General features: G+C 49.8%; 1 protein-coding gene across 1 annotated transcript in view; it reads left to right on the forward strand.

Moving 5' to 3' along the window:
* Positions 1-17500, forward strand: part of syne1a (spectrin repeat containing, nuclear envelope 1a) — a 153761-nt gene that overhangs the window by 34846 nt on the left and 101415 nt on the right. Inside the window, exons 20-27 of the mRNA XM_076273134.1 lie at positions 988-1164; positions 2831-2899; positions 3020-3132; positions 4465-6589; positions 9538-9875; positions 10905-11049; positions 11707-11916; positions 12244-12491. Of these exons, the coding sequence (XP_076129249.1) occupies positions 988-1164; positions 2831-2899; positions 3020-3132; positions 4465-6589; positions 9538-9875; positions 10905-11049; positions 11707-11916; positions 12244-12491 (3425 nt within the window). The remainder of the gene's footprint in view (positions 1-987; positions 1165-2830; positions 2900-3019; positions 3133-4464; positions 6590-9537; positions 9876-10904; positions 11050-11706; positions 11917-12243; positions 12492-17500) is intronic.

Below are 17500 nucleotides of genomic sequence, written 5' to 3' on the forward strand. Positions count from 1 at the left end.
GATATGATGATGATGAGGTTGATATGATGAGGTTGATATGATGATGATGAGGTTGATATGATTATGATGAGGTTGATATGATGATGATGAGGTTGATATGATGATGATGAGGTTGATATGATTGTGATGAGGTTGATATGATGATGATGATGATGAGGTTGATATGATTATGATGAGGTTGATATGATGATGATGAGGTTGATATGATGATGATGAGGTTGATATGATGAGGTTGATATGATGATGATGAGGTTGATATGATGATGATGTTGATATGATGATGATGATGAGGTTGATATGATGATGATGATGAGGTTGATATGATGATGATGAGGTTGATATGATGATGAGGTTGATATGATAATGATGAGGTTGATGATGATGATGAGGTTGATATGATGATGATGAAGATGATGAGGTTGATATGATGATGATGATGATGAGGTTGATGATGATGATGAGGTTGATATGATGATGATGAGGTTGATGATGATGATGAGGTTGATATGATGATGATGAGGTTGATATGATGAGGTTGATATGATGATGATGAGGTTGATATGATGAGTTTGATATGACGAGTTGTTGTTGCCATGCTGAGGTTGCTGTGCGGAGATGTTGTTGCCGTGTGGAGGTGTTGTTGCCATGCTGAGGTTGCCATGCTGAGGTTGCCGTGCGGAGATGCTGTTGCCGTGCTGAGGTGTTGTTGCCATGCTGAGGTTGCCATGCTGAGGTTGCCGTGCGGAGATGCTGTTGCCGTGCTGAGGTGTTGTTGCCATGCTGAGGTTGCCATGCTGAGGTGTTGTTGCCATGCGGAGATGTTGTTGCCTTGCGGATATGTTGTTGCCATGCGGAGATGTTGTTGCCGTGCTGAGGTGTTGTTGCCGTTCAAAGGTCTTGTTGCCATGCTGAGGTGTTGTTGCCGTGCTGAGGTCTTGTTGCTGTGGTGAGGTCTTGTTGCCGTGGTGACACTGCTCTGTCCTGCAGGTGGAGGAGAGGCTGCGGAGCTCCCAGCGGGTGGCGGACGAGTGGAGGGAGGTGGGGGAGCAGCGGGATGAGCTGGACTCTCGTCTGCGGGACACGGAGCGGCACCTGCACAGCCTCGCACGCAGCCCGGCCCAGCTGGAGCCCAGAACCGCCCGCAACCTGCTGGACCAGGCCCAGGTGAGACCAGAACCACCCGCAACCTGCTAGACCAGGCCCAGGTGAGACCATCACTATTACAGACCAGGCCCAGGTGAGACCATCACTATTACAGACCAGGCCCAGGTGAGACCATCAGCACAGGTGAGACCATCACTACTGTGAGTCATTAGAGACCAGGTGAGACCATCACTACTGTGAGTCATTAGAGACCAGGCCCAGGTGAGACCATCACTACTGTGAGTCATTAGAGACCAGGTGAGACCATCACTACTGTGAGTCATAAGAGCCCAGGTGAGACCATCACTACTGTGAGTCATTAGAGACCAGGCCCAGGTGAGACCATCACTACTGTGAGTCATTAGAGACCAGGTGAGACCATCACTATTGTGAGTCATTAGAGCCCAGGTGAGACCATCACTACTGTGAGTCATTAGAGCCCAGGTGAGACCATCACTACTGTGAGTCATTAGAGCCCAGGTGAGACCATCACTACTGTGAGTCATACATTAATGTGCTCACGCTAGCACCATATTATCTAATTAGCCTTTGCATTCATTAATGTGAAATAGCCGCTAAATGGCATGTCATGAATAAATGGCGTGTCATGAGTAATTATGGATTTCAGAATTAATGTGTTTGTGTAATTACATCGCTGGGCAGCCTTTGGGAAGGGGAGAATCATTAGCTTGACAGCTAAACAAATAATGGATGTGGAAGCCCTGAATGAAAGATTACTATATCCATTCTGTGCCAACCCAAAGACTGTGATGCCCATTCTGTGCCAACCCATTCTTTTGTCAGTCCTTAATCACCCAGTCATGTTCAAATCTCTCTCTGATAATCAGAGTAGCCAGACTGAGAGCTCCTCTTCAGTGTGTTCACCAGAGTGGTCAGAGTCAGAGCTCCTCTTCAGTGTGTTCACCAGAGTGGTCAGAGTCAGAGCTCCTCTTCAGTGTGTTCACCAGAGTGGTCAGAGTGAGAGCTCCTCTTCAGTGGGCTCAGACTTAGGGGCAGATTTACGTACATCTGTGAATGCCGTGTTATCAGCACCATGGCCAATCTGCAGAAAGCGTACGCTGTGATGCTGTGTGCACTAAGACCGTCAGACTGAATGCTCCTCCTCTGCGTCTCCTCCTCTGTGTCTCCTCCTCTGCGTCTCCTCCTCTGTGTCTCCTCTTCTCTGTCTCCTCCTCTGTGTCTCCTCCTCTGTGTCTCCTCTGTGTCTCCTCCTCTGTGTCTCCTCTGTGTCTCCTCCTCTGCGTCTCCTCCTCTGTGTCTCCTCTTCTCTGTCTCCTCCTCTGTGTCTCCTCCTCTGTGTCTCCTCTGTGTCTCCTCCTCTGTGTCTCGTCCTCTGTGTCTCCTCCTCTGTGTCTCCTCTGTGTCTCCTCCTCTGTGTCTCCTCTGTGTCTCCTCTGTGTCTCCTCCTCTGTGTCTCCTCCTCTGCGTCTCCTCCTCTGTGTCTCCTCTTCTCTGTCTCCTCCTCTGTGTCTCCTCCTCTGTGTCTCCTCCTCTGTGTCTCCTCCTCTGTGTCTCCTCTGTGTCTCCTCCTCTGTGTCTCCTCTGTGTCTCCTCCTCTGTCTCCTCCTCTGTGTCTCCTCTGCGTCTCCTCCTCTCTGTCTCCTCCTCTGTGTCTCCTCCTCTGTGTCTCCTCTGCGTCTCCTCCTCTGCGTCTCCTCTTCTGCAGGCCTTCATCCAGGAGCTGGAGCAGCAGCAGGGGGAGCTGAGGCACCTGAGGCAGACGCTGGGCCGGCTGGCGGGGCAACAGGGGCAGGAGGAGGAGGACTGGGAGGAGGAGGTGGGGGAGGAGGTGGGGGGGCTGGAGGTGGGGGGGCTGTGGCGAGCCTGGCTGGGTCTGGGTCGGTGCGCTGGGGAGGTCATGGAGCAGCGGCAGCAGGATGTCCAGCAGGCGGCGGAATACCAGCAGAGCAGCACCGCCCTGGACCAGCTCTTCCAGCAGGTGTCCAGAGAGTGGGACTACCTGGCCAGGTAAACACACACACACACACGTGTACACACACACACACACACACGTGTACACACACACACACACACGTGTACACACACACACGTGTACACACACACACACACACACGTGTACACACACACACACACACACACACACACACACACATGTGTACACACACACGTGTACACACACACATGTACACACACACACACACGTGTACACACACACACACACACGTGTACACACACACACACACAGGTGTACACAGACACACACACACACACACACACACACACGTGTACACACACACACACACACACACACACACACACACACACACGTGTACACACACACACACACACGTGTACACACACACACGTGTACACACACACACACACACACGTGTACACACACACACACACACACACACACACACACACACACACACACACACACACACACACGTGTACACACACACGTGTACACACACACACACACGTGTACACACACACACACACACGTGTACACACACACACACACACGTGTACACACACACACACACACACACACACACACACACATGTACACACACACACACACACACACACACACACACACACACACACGTGTACACACACACACACACACATGTACACACACACACACACGTGTACACACACACATGTACACACACACACACACACACACACACACGTGTACACACACACACACACGTGTACACACACACACACACACACACACACACACACACACACACACGTGTACACACACACATGTACACACACACACACACACACACACGTACACACACACATGTACACACACACACACACACACACACACACACACACATGTACACACACACAGACACAATTCAAAAAAGGTCCAAATAACGATAAATACATTTTGATGAATGTAATGGATGTGTTGATGCTGACAGAGGCGTGTTGACTCATTTGTCAAGGGATATTGCCAGTGTTGTATTGCCAGTGTTGTATTGCCAGTGTTGTATTGGCAGCGTTGTAATGTGATATTGCCAGCGTTGTATTGTGATATTGGCAGCGTTGTAATGTGATATTGCCAGCGTTGTAATGTGATATTGCCAGCGTTGTAATGTGATATTGGCAGCGTTGTAATGTGATATTGGCAGCGTTGTATTATGATATTGGCAGCGTTGTATTGTGATATTGCCAGCGTTGTATTGTGATATTGCCAGCGTTGTATTATGATATTGGCAGCGTTGTATTGTGATATTGGCAGCGTTGTAATGTGATATTGGCAGCGTTGTAAAGGTGTGTTGACCGGTGTTGTGGTTGTTTGCCCCTCTGCAGGGCAGACACTGAAAGCACCTCGGAGCACCTGAGCGGCCTGAAGAAGCTGTTCGCTGACCTGCAGGACCAGAGAGGCCTGCTGGAGGACCTGAGAGAGAGCAGGCATGCCATCATGCCCCGCCTCAGCCCGGAGGATCGGGACCTGGTCAAAGAGCACGTGGAACACCTGGAGAACCGCTGGGCCCAGCTGGAGAACCTGATCCAGCAGAAGATCCAGAACTCTGCCTCGGTTCTGAAGGATCTGGGGCTGGTGGAGGCCCGTCTGCGTGGGGCTCAGGAGTGGGCCCAGGAGAAGCAGCCGTCGCTGGCCGCTGTCGGAACCAGCCCACCGCCCGACGTCGCGCAGAGCTTCCTGTTTGACCACTTGAGCGTGTGCGCTGAGCTGGAGGCCAAGCAGCTGCTGCTGACGCAGGCGGTAGGGGGCGCTGACGAGCTGTCCCCGCGCCTCGGCCTGAGTGAGAGGCGGAGCCTGCAGGCCCTCAAGCAGCAGGCCCAGGCGGAGGTGGAGGCGCTGGGCGCCGCGGTAACGCAGCGTCGGAAACACCTGACCAAGGCCTTCACGGAGCGCACGCAGTTCCTGCAGGCACTGGGCCGGACGGCTAAGTGGGTGAGGCAGCAGGAGGGGAAGGCCCTGATGGAGGAGCACGTGGCTCTGCTGCCAGAAGACATCTCCAGGCAGGTGGAGGCCTGCAGGGGCACCCTGAGCAGCCTGAAGGCCCAGCAGGGGGAGCTCTCCAGCCTCTGGGGGCAAGGCCGGGATCTGGTGAGGGGCAGCACAGACCAGGAGAAAGCAGAGACTCTGGACAAACTGCAGGAGGTGCAGAGCACCTTTGAGAGGGCCCTCGGCAGGTGCACACAGAAACTGCTGGACCTTGAGAAAGCCCTGGCAACCAGGAAGTACTTCAAGGTGGACTTAGACAAGATATGTGATTGGCTGAGGCAGACAGAGGCGCTCATGTACCCTCAGATGGACTGGAATATGTGTGATGCAGAACAACAATCCCTTATTACGAAGTACCAAACCATCCTGGAGCAAGCCTCTGAGTATGAGAACCTTTTACTTATTGTCCAAAGGGCAGGGCAAGAGATACTGCCCACATTAAATGAAGTTGACCATTGCTACCTCGATGAGAAACTCAACGCCCTGCCCCAGCACTACAATAGCATCCTGGTGTCTGCCAAACAGAGACTCGAGATCGCTCAGCAGACATTGGCTGAACGGAAAGAGTTTGATTCTCTGATGGAGGTGACTGATGAAGCTGTCAGGAAACTGCAAGGACAATTTGAAGCCCTGGAGAAGCAGACTGTCAGCTGTTCTGTAGATATCATTCCAGGACTCCATGGTGACTTCACAGACCTCTTGAAAGGCTGCAGCACTCAGGACAGGACGTTGAAGGAGCTGAAGAGGAAGCGAGAGGAGCTCCTCAGCGTAGGACACCCCTGCAACGCAGAGGCCCTCAATCACACACTGAGAGTCCACTCTGAGCTGAAGCACCATCTCAAGCAGAAACTGAAAGACCTCAAGCAAATGCTGACATGCGCAGGCGAGTACAGCAAGTCAGCGTCAGATCTGGCATCTGAGCTAAAGGCTGTGAAAGAGCACATGAGTGAATTAGACACCGAGGACCAGACCTCCGACACCTTGAGTCGCTTCCACAGCCTGGCCCAGTCTCTAGCAGCTGCTGAATGTCATCTGCAGAGACTGAGTGACCTCAGCTCTGCCCAGGACCCGCAGCAGCTTATTATCTGGCAGGAGGAAGTGCTCGGCCTGAAGGGAAGGGTGAGGGATGGCATCACTTCCTGTGTGTGTCTCATTAGAGATAGTGGTAACTTCCACACAGAGATAACAAACACCTTGGGCTGGTTAAAGACTGAAAGAGATGGTCTTCTTTGCTCCATTAACTTTGATGAGCTGACAGTTGAGAAGAGTGACCACCAGCTGAAGAAGATCCTGTTGCTTCAGGAAGAGGTCCAGTCCAAGGTCCAAATCTTCAAAGCGTTGGCTGACAAGGAAAGACAAAAGCATAGCAGCCACAAAGAGCAATCGCCTGCCACTTATGAGGGCCCTCTTGGAGAAGTTATGCAGTTGGAGACTGACATCCTTCAAGCACTTTCTACAAAACAGGTGAAAGATCTCTTAGCAATTTTAAATAATGTCATTTTTAGTACATTACGATTTCATCTTAGTGTAGTTGTCTTCCATTGTTATTCTGCTTCCAGTCTTAAGGCTAGTTCACACCTAAGATGAGCAATGAGACAAAAACTTACATTGTTTCGATTGAACTCATAAAAGAGCTCTTCTTAATATTTTATATTTAACTCATAAAAGAGCTCTTCTTAATATTTTATATTGTTTGTTGGTTTAATATTGTTGCTAATGAAAAGTCATCATCCTACACCATGGGTCTCCAACCCGTCGCTCTCAAAAAAGAACTCATTTAGGCTATCGTAAACCTATTTGGCTATACGCAATAAGGTTTCCATTACAGCACAGCACACGTTCCATGAATGAATGAAAGCGGCTGCCTTGTCTCGCAATAAGCGGATGGAAATCCGCAGTGGTTGGTGTAAACTGGGACATTTTAGTGTCCCGACAGGCTTTTAGTAGGACTCGGGACACACACCTCAAAACCGGGACGTCTGGTCACTCTATTCTATGTGGTAGTTGAATAACTTGCCTTTCCAGATTAAACCTCCATACTGGCTAAGAAAGGCATGTGAACAGTCTCTAAAATAAGGGTAGCTTATTATCCTTAGTAAAGCCTACTGATCCGTCTCTAAAATAAGGGTAGCTTATTATCCTTAGTAAAGCCTACTGATCCGTCTCTAAAATAAGGGTAGCTTATTATCCTTAGTAAAGCCTACTGATCCGTCTCTAAAATAAGGGTAGCTTATTATCCTTAGTAAAGCCTACTGATCCGTCTCTAAAATAAGGGTAGCTTATTATCCTTAGTAAAGCCTACTGATCCGTCTCTAAAATAAGGGTAGCTTATTATCCTTAGTAAAGCCTACTGATCCGTCTCTAAAATAAGGGTAGCTTATTATCCTTAGTAAAGCCTACTGATCCGTCTCTAAAATAAGGGTAGCTTATTATCCTTAGTAAAGCCTACTGATCCGTCTCTAAAATAAGGGCTTATTATCCTTAGTAAAGCCTACTGATCCGTCTCTAAAATAAGGGTAGCTTATTATCCTTAGTAAAGCCTACTGATCCGTCTCTAAAATAAGGGCTTATTATCCTTAGTAAAGCCTACTGATCCGTCTCTAAAATAAGGGTAGCTTATTATCCTTAGTAAAGCCTACTGATCCGTCTCTAAAAATAAGGGCTTATTATCCTTAGTAAAGCCTACTGATCCGTCTCTAAAATAAGGGTAGCTTATTATCCTTAGTAAAGCCTACTGATCCGTCTCTAAAATAAGGGTAGCTTATTATCCTTAGTAAATCCTACTGATCCGTCTCTAAAATAAGGGCTTATTATCCTTAGTAAAGCCTACTGATCCGTCTCTAAAATAAGGGTAGCTTATTATCCTTAGTAAAGCCTACTGATCCGTCTCTAAAATAAGGGTAGCTTATTATCCTTAGTAAAGCCTACTGATCCGTCTCTAAAATAAGGGTAGCTTATTATCCTTAGTAAAGCCTACTGATCCGTCTCTAAAATAAGGGTAGCTTATTATCCTTAGTAAAGCCTACTGATCCGTCTCTAAAATAAGGGTAGCTTATTATCCTTAGTAAAGCCTACTGATCCGTCTCTAAAATAAGGGCTTATTATCCTTAGTAAAGCCTACTGATCCGTCTCTAAAATAAGGGTAGCTTATTATCCTTAGTAAAGCCTACTGATCCGTCTCTAAAATAAGGGCTTATTATCCTTAGTAAAGCCTACTGATCCGTCTCTAAAATAAGGGTAGCTTATTATCCTTAGTAAAGCCTACTGATCCGTCTCTAAAATAAGGGTAGCTTATTATCCTTAGTAAAGCCTACTGATCCGTCTCTAAAATAAGGGTAGCTTATTATCCTTAGTAAAGCCTACTGATCCGTCTCTAAAATAAGGGTAGCTTATTATCCTTAGTAAAGCCTACTGATCCGTCTCTAAAATAAGGGTTAGGGTTAGGTAGCTTATTTAGTAAATCGTTGTTGAAAGTTTTGCACATGCGCATCTTTTTTTCTCTTGCGTGCTCTCGGAGTGCCTATATACCCAGAATGCTTGATTGCATTGCATTCTCCATATTTTTATATCACCCAGAATGCTTGATTGCATTGCATTCTCCATATTTTTATATCACCCAGAATGCTTGATTGCATTGCATTCTCCATATTTTTAGCTACATTTTCATGTACCACATCAGCATAAATTGCTTTACAATTAGCATCGGGCCCTCGTTGGCAGCCTTCGTTATTGCCCGACTCGCCTCAGCTTAAATACATTTCTAAATAAATGCGACTTATATATGTTTTCTTCCTCTTCATGACGCATTTTTTCACTGATGCGACTTATAGTCCAGAAAATTCAGTAACTCTGAATTGGCCAAAACAAAGGCAGAGAAATACTTATTAACCAGTGTCTGCACAACATCAGTCAAAATGGGGTTCCTAGGGTTAGGGTTACTAGGGTAAGCTTTACTAAGTATAAGTATATACTCTTTTGATCCCGTGAGGGAAATTTGGTCTCAGCATTTATCCCAATCTGTGAATTAGTGAAACACACTCAGCACACAGTGAACACACAGTGAGGTGAAGCACACACTAATCCCGGCGCAGTGAGCTGCCTGCAACAACAGCGGCGCTTGGGGAGCAGTGAGGGGTTAGGTGCCTTGCTCAAGGGCACTTCAGCCGTGGCCTACTGGTCTGGGTTCGAACCGGCAACCCTCCGGTTACAGGTCCGGAGTGCTAACCAGTAGGCCACGGCTGCCCACTAGGGTTACTAGGGTTAATAGGGTAGGTTACTAGGGTTAGGGTTAATAGGGTTACTAGGGTTAGAGTTGGGGTTACTAGGGTTACTAGGGTTAGGGTTTCTAGGGTTACTAGGGTTAGGGTTGGGGTTAGTAGGGTTGTTGTGTCAGTAATCGTCTCTGTCTGTAGTCCATCCTCGTACAGGCTCAGCCTCTCCTCCAGCAGTGCCACTTCGGCTTGCTCTCTGCCCAGCAGTGGCTGGAGGGGGCTGAAGAGTTTCTGGACCAGGCCAAGCAGGAAGTGGACCCTGAGGACCTGGAGGATTGTCTCAGGGAGCTGGAGGACATTCTTTCCCAGGAGACGGGCCTTGCCGGCGGGCTGGAGATGCTGCAGGACCTGCCTGCTCAGCTCGAGGGGCTGGAGGGAGCTGCTCTCACACTGAACCTGACAACCAGCATATGGAGTGTGTGTCACCAGGGGTCAAAGGTCAAGGAGCAGCTGAAGAGTCATCAGCAAACCCTGCAGAGGTACAGGCCTCTTATAGGGAGTTAAACAGGCCTCTCATAGGGAGTTAAACAGGCCTCTCATAGTGTAACAGGCCTCTCATAGGGAGTTAAACAGGCCTCTCATAGGGATTTAAACAGGCCTCTCATAGGGAGTTTAACAGGCCTCTCATAGTGTAACAGGCCTCTCATAGGGAGTTAAACAGGCCTCTCATAGGGAGTTAAACAGGCCTCTCATAGGGTAACAGGCCTCTCATAGGGTAGCAGAGTTAAACAGGCTTCTCATAGGGAGTTAAACAGGCCTCTCATAGGGTAGCAGAGTTAAACAGGCCTATCATAGGGAGTTAAACAGGCCTCTCATAGGGAGTTAAACAGGCCTCTCATAGTGTAACAGGCCTCTCATAGGGAGTTAAACAGGCCTCTCATAGGGAGTTAAACAGGCCTCTCATAGGGTAGCAGAGTTAAACAGGCCTCTCATAGGGAGTTAAACAGGCCTCTCATAGGGATTTAAACAGGCCTCTCATAGGGAGTTAAACAGGCCTCTCATAGGGAGTTAAACAGGCCTCCCATAGGGAGTTAAACAGGCTTCTCATAGTGTAACAGGCCTCTCATAGGGAGTTAAACAGGCCTCTCATAGGGAGTTAAACAGGCCTCCCATAGGGAGTTAAACAGGCTTCTCATAGTGTAACAGGCCTCTCATAGGGAGTTAAACAGGCCTCTCATAGGGTAGCAGAGTTAAACAGGCCTCTCATAGGGAGTTAAACAGGCCTCTCATAGGGTAGCAGAGTTAAACAGGCCTCTCATAGGGATTTAAACAGGCCTCTCATAGGGAATTAAACAGGCCTCTCATAGGGAGTTAAACAGGCCTCTCATAGGGAGTTAAACAGGCCTCCCATAGGGAGTTAAACAGGCTTCTCATAGTGTAACAGGCCTCTCATAGGGAGTTAAACAGGCCTCTCATAGGGAGTTAAACAGGCCTCTCATAGGGACGTCCCGTTCTTGGTGTGGTTTGGATCATCCCTGTGGCTGAAGTAGCTGCTCTGTTCCTCCCAGGTGTGCTGCTATGTGGCGTCGCTATGAGGCGCTGAGAGGAGAGATCATCAGCAGGATGGATGAAGCAGAGAGGGGCATGGCTGACATCACCACCATCTCAGCCGTAAGCCTGCAGGAGGCTCACAGCAAACTGGAGAAGCACAAGGTAACACACAGCACTCTAGAGAAGCACAAGGTAACACACAGCACTCTAGACTCTAGAGAAGCACAGGGTAGATCCTCTAACACACAGCACTCTAGAGAAGCACAGGGTTGAGTCTCTAACACACAGCACTCTAGAGAAGCACAGGGTTGAGTCTCTAACACACAACACTCTAGAGAAGCACAGGGTTGAGTCTCTACCACATAGCACAAATATGATTCCTGCTCTCTACCACTGAGTATGTGCTGCTTTCCACACTCAATGGACAGTCTGTCGAGCTTGTCTGGTTCATGTTCTTAAATCATGTATGTGTAAGCCACTGGAAAAGGTTGAATCACTGTGCACTATTGTCTTGAGTAATACATCTCATTCCCTCTCTCCCTCTCTCCCTCTCTCTCTCTCTCTCTCTCTCTCTCTCCCCCTCTCTCCCCCTCTCTCCCTCTCTCCCTCTCTCCCTCTCTCTCTCTCTCTCTCTCCCCCCCTCTCTCTCTCCCCCCCTCTCCCCCTCTCTCTCTCTCTCTCTCTCTCTTCCCCTCTCCCCCTTTCTCTCTCTCTCCCCCCCTCTCTCTCTCTCTCTCCCCCTCTCTTTCTCTCTCTCTCTCTCTCTCTCCCCCTCTCTCTCTCTCTCTCTCTCTCTCTCTCTCTCTCTCCCTGTGCCAGTGTCTGGTGGGCACTGTGAGGAGCTGTGAGGGCAGCCTGGCAGCGCTGCGAGAGCAGGCGGGCAAGCTGGCACAGGTTGGCATCAGTGGCCGTGCTGCCCTCCTGACTGACTGTCTGTGGAAGCGCTGGACTCGGTTGAGCAGTTCAGCGAGATCCCAGGAGAGGGCGCTAGAGAGCACTGCCCGGGACTGGAGGAGCTTTGAGGAAAAGGTATGACACTTTTATCACAAGATAGAGGAATGTAAGGGTCAATAATAATATAATAATAATAATAATAATAATAATAATAATAATACCCCTATTCTCACCCCTATTCTCACCCCTGTCCTCACCCTGACCCCTATTCTCACCTCTATCCTCACCCCTGACCCCTATTCTCACCCCTGTCCTCACCCTGACCCCTATTCTCACCCCTATCCTCACCCCTGACCCCTATTGTCACCCCTGTCCTCACCCCTGACCCCTATTCTCACCCCTATTCTCAACCCTGTCCTCACCCTGACCCCTATTCTCACCCCTGTCCTCACCTGGACCCAGGTGCAGAAGGCTCGGTCAGTAGCAAAGGACCTGCAGGGTCGTGTCCCAGAGGGTGCAGCTGAGAAGGCCGCCTCTAGGGCGGCGCTGCAGAACCTCCTGGACTACCACGACTGCTTCTGCCTGGAGGTGGAGAGAGAGAGAGCCGGCCTCGTCCTGCTGGGGCAACTGGCCCGTGCCCTGACCCCCTTACCCCCCGAAGCCCAGACGGGGCATCAGGATATTAGCTGCCTGCAGGAGTGCTATTGCAGGTGAGTATCTAGTATATATATATTAGCTGCTATTGCAGGTGAGTATCTCAGACGACCGGACACCGGACCGGCTTGTGAAACGATGGGATGGTGTAGTGGACTAAACGATGGATAGTGTAGTGGACTAAACGATGGATAGTGTAGTGGACTAAACGATGGATAGTGTAGTGGACTAAACGATGGGATGGTATAGTGGATAGTGTATACAGAAGTGGACTATACAGTGTGTGTGCAGTGAGTGTGTGTGTGTGTGTGTGTAAGTGTGTGTGTGTGCGTGTGTGTGTGTTTACAGAAGTGGACTATACAGTGTATGTGCAGTGTTTCCCACAGAATTGGATTCAATTTGTGTCGGTAGCTTACTAGGACAGGGGGGGGGGTCTAATTATAGGTCTCATTGAGTGCCTGTCACTTTAAGACGTTCGTGAGGGAAGGCTACTGATGTATGGATGCAATTCATAACGTATTCTACATAGTTAAAATAAAGGTTTGTACTTCTCCTTGGGACAAGCACTTTTGAATCTTGGAAAACACTGAGGGCCAGATGTACGTACATTTGCGAACGTAGCGTTATCAGCGTCATGGACACACCACAGATTGTGAACGCTGTCAGACCCAAGTTTCCGTCATATTTATCAATCGTTCAATCCTTGGTGTAAACTGCGCCTTTCTCTGCCTTTCTCCGCCCATAAACGCAATTTACGAACGTCCACAACTGAATGGCAGCGCCTACAAGCGCAGTTGAATGAAGTTAACTGATGACAACATTAAAAAGAATCAAATGTTTAGCGATCATGAAATAATACCATACATAATAAGAAGATGTCAACAAGCAGGGAGATAATGAAGATCAGTAGTTCTACTCAAACTACTTGTGCACGTAGGCTATGGAAGATTGGTCAAATCTAGCAAGTAGGAAAGTTTAAGTGAATGACGTGAAAGTGAAAGTAAGACATTCGAAAGGTCAACGAAAGTTAATGTTGCTTTTGATAGTACAAAGACTTACAAAAATGGTGCTCTAAATAGCGATTCTGTTGTCTTTGAAAGGTTCTCTTATTGACGCATTGAACTGCAATTTGGATTAACACCTGCTTTTACAAGGCGGAAGTATTTAGGCGCAGAATAGACGTGCGCTTTCAGGAGCAGTCTTTGTACATACCGCGGAATACATAATTAGGCGCTCTTTACTCTTCCCCTCCCATCTTTTTACGCTAAACTCCCACTTTCACCTGGATCCTCCCATGAATGCATATGCACGACACGAAAAACGCAATCTGCCACTTTCAGCTCCTGCGACAGGCAGTTTGCGCTTTATGATGTTTTCTAAACAAAGAACCTCCTTTTCCATACTTTTCCATACGTCACACGCTCCGACGTTCGAGAAATCAACCAGTGTGCGTATCGTTGCTAAGGACAAGACATGGAACTGGAAATCCACGCCTCTTCCAGCGATCTGGAGGACAACTTCGTCCCACCAACACCCGACACCCAGGGCCCTCCGCCGGGCGAAAATAATCCCTTTCGTTCCCCTCGCCGCCAGCGTAGGGAACCCAGGACACAGGGTCGCAGAAGGTGCTCCTCTCCTGCCCCCGTGCGGGGCAGTATTTCCCGCTCAGCAGCCTCAACTCGCGGCAGCACCAGGTCCCAGCGCAAGGAAGGCGACGACCCTACCCACTGGACAGTGGCTCGCATCCGCAGCACTCTCCATTCCCGCGGCATCGCGTTCCGTAGGTCGGATAGGAAGTTCCATCTCCTCCGCCTTCTAACACAGTCGGATAGCCCGGTCTTTTCGCCCTCCCGCTCCCTTACTTTGTTTTCCTCCCCGGACCCGGAAGCAGGCTGCTCTTTCTGGCATGCCGGCGCGGTTCCTTCCGCCGGCCATTCAGCTGGGCGAAGCACACACCAACAGCCACCTCGCGAACCGGGCACGCCGACAGAACCTTCCGGCACCACACGCTTCAGATCGGATCATTGACGCTGCCACGTCAGCGGCTCAGGCCCATTCCCGCCGACTTTCTTCCCGCTGCATCTCCACCGCATTTCCGGGTCCAACCCCACTTTTCCAGACGGCCCCGGTAGCGACAGCGTCGCTACTCCCCCCACCCCTTCTTTCCCTCCCCCATCCACCTCCCCTAGCCAGGACTCGGTCCAGGGCTGCCCCACCTCCAGTCGTTTCGACGGCTGCTCCCTCCCTCCCCCCTTTTCCCCTCCCCTTTCAATTCCGGGAGCCACGTCTGCACTGCACGCTTCAACTCACCAAGCGTCAGTTAGAAGATTCCCCTCGCTAGCTCCCCATATCTCTAACGAGTTAGCGAGCACCTGGTCTCAGCCGGCACTGATAGTGACAGCGTCGCTATTCCCCCCTAACCCTCTTTCCTTCCCCGTCCCACTTCCCGCGACCCTGTCCCAGGTTGCTCCACTTCCGGTCGCGGCAGCGACCGCTCCCTCCCTCCCCCCTTTTCTCCCTTCCCATTTCTTCCCCGGCTCCGCGCTAGACCAGCCCGCCGCAGCGGGTCATCATCATCAGCATTCAGCGAGTGCTTCGGACCACGACGTCCCGTTCCGGCTGCAAAACTATTCCTTAGCCACAGCACAGGCCCTGCCACCGCCTCCTCACGCTGCAGCATTCGAACCACCACCCGTCACAGCGTCCACCAGGAACCTCATCTTGTCAGGTGCAGACGTAGACCTTTCTACAATTCTTCCCTCCATTCCCATTCCCTCTCATAACCGGGATCTAGTTTGCGGCGAACTGGTTTTTTCTTTAAAACATTCCGGCCCAGCATCAAAAACCCTGTCATTTCCCGAGTTCACCGTAGCCTTCACTAATTACACGGAAGTCATCTGTTTCGCGTTCCCCAGCCGACGCAAAGAGCTGAACGACTACCTGGCCATCATCTCCGGTCTAGCCGTATCCTACGGGGGAGCCCATTTCTACACCTATCACCGACTGTTTTCAGCTAAATGCGCTGCCAGAGTCGGCCTCTGGAATCAAAACCCCTACTGGGGCGCGCTCGATATGGAGCTCCATAACCGCGTCTTTCTAGGACTTAAGCCATCTTGTCCCCTATGCAATAGCCCCAGTCACGGCGCGGCCGAGTGTCCACTTGTCAACCCCGACCATCAACTCCCCAGCAACAGCGTTTCTGGAAAGGTCGAGAAATCTGCCGAAAATTTTACTTCGCTCAGTGTCGCCAATCCTGCTGCCGTTACCTCCACGTCTGCAGCTACTGCGCAGGCGCCCATGCCAAGTCAGTCTGTTCCGCACTAAAGAACATAAATAAAAAGTTAAAAAAGTACCTCTCTACTCCAATCATTGTTCCGGCTCTCCATTCAGAACTTCAGTCCAATCCAAATAGGGGATTTTGCGACTATTTGACTTCGGGGTTGACGCATGGGTTCCATCCAGGTGTTTTAGCAAGACCTACAGAGTCTTTCGTTTGTAAAAACCTACAATCTGCCGTCAAAGATCCGGAGGTAGTCACCTCACTCCTAAGCAAAGAGGTTGAATCTGGTTTTATGATCGGTCCGTTCACCAAGCCTCCATTCCCAGTCTACAGGATCAACCCCATAGGCGTAGCTACGCGCAAATACAATAATAATATAATACAAAAAGAGACTTATCATCGATCTCTCAGCTCCGCACAATAGTACCACTCCCAGCATTAACAGTCTGATTCCACTAGAAGAGTTCTCGCTGCACTACCACTCCGTCGACAACGCTATCGCGCTGATCAAAAAGGCAGGTAGACGTTGCTGGCTAGCTAAAGCGGACATCACCTCAGCCTTCAAAGTCATGCCCATTGATCTCGAATTCTGGCACCTCTTCGGAGTCAAATGGCATAGGAGATACTATTTTGCAGTTCGCCTCACCTTCGGCTGCCGCAGCAGTCCCAAAATTTTTGATACGCTATCAGAAGCCCTGTGCTGGATCCTCCTAAATAACTATAATCTCCCATTATTGTTCATCTTCTGGACGACTTTCTCGTAGTTATCCCCCATTCCTACCCACCGGCCCTAGGCATTTCTACGCTAGTTGACGTATTCAACAAACTGGGAGTCCCACTCTCAGAAGAGAAGACGTGCGGTCCCTTATCCAGACTCGAATTCCTCGGCATCATTTTAGATACCGAGGAATTCTCTTCATCTCTCCCTAAAGAGAAAAAAGACAGAATCTCTTTACTGTTGAACGAGTTTATAACCTCACCATCTCACACCAAACAAGAAGTTCTCTCGCTTCTAGGCCACCTCAATTTCGCCATGCGAATCATTCCCCAGGGCCGCCCCTTCATCTCGCATCTCCTAAACAGCGCCTCAGCAACCCCATCTCTCGAAGACGTAGTATCTCTAGATGCCCAGTGCCTGGCCGATCTCAAACTCTGGAGGATGTTTTTACAGGAATGGAATGGACTGTGCATGTTCTACGACGACTGCCAATCATCTCCAGAAGACCTCCAGTTGTACACAGACGCAGCCCCCTCAATAGGCTTCGGAGGCTTTTTCAAAGGGCGCTGGTTTGCATCCCCTTGGCCACTAGAGTTCAGAGAGCTAATAACGGAAAACGAATCGTCAGCCGTGTTCGAACTCTACCCCGTACTCATCGCGGCCCTACTCTGGGGGAAGGAGTGGACCTCCAAGAGCGTGCTAATCCACAGCGACAACGAAGCCGTAGTGCACGTTATAAATAACTCGCGCTCAAAATCGCCTGCGCTTTCCCCTCTCATTAGGCGTCTAATCTGGATAGCAGCCAGCTACCAGTTCATTATAAGAGCCGCGCACGTCCCCGGTTGCCACAATGAAATTGCTGACTCTCTCTCGTCTTAATTTCCAGAGATTCAGAAGCTTGGCTCCAGAGGCGGACCCATACCCCACTCCACTCCCCAGCTTTTCGGAGACCATCTTCCTATAAACCACCCCCTCAGCTATCTTCAGCCCATCACGGCCGACCTAGCCCTCCAAGCCCTCGCACCCAGGACCATGCAGTCCTATTGGACTGCTTGGTCGTGCTTCAA

This window comes from Alosa pseudoharengus, unplaced genomic scaffold (assembly GCF_046254945.1).
Source record: "Alosa pseudoharengus isolate Yale_2024_CS ecotype anadromous, Long Island Sound unplaced genomic scaffold, YU_APseudo_1.1 YU_APseudo_1.1_scf_7, whole genome shotgun sequence".
Lineage (NCBI taxonomy): Eukaryota > Metazoa > Chordata > Actinopteri > Clupeiformes > Clupeidae > Alosa > Alosa pseudoharengus.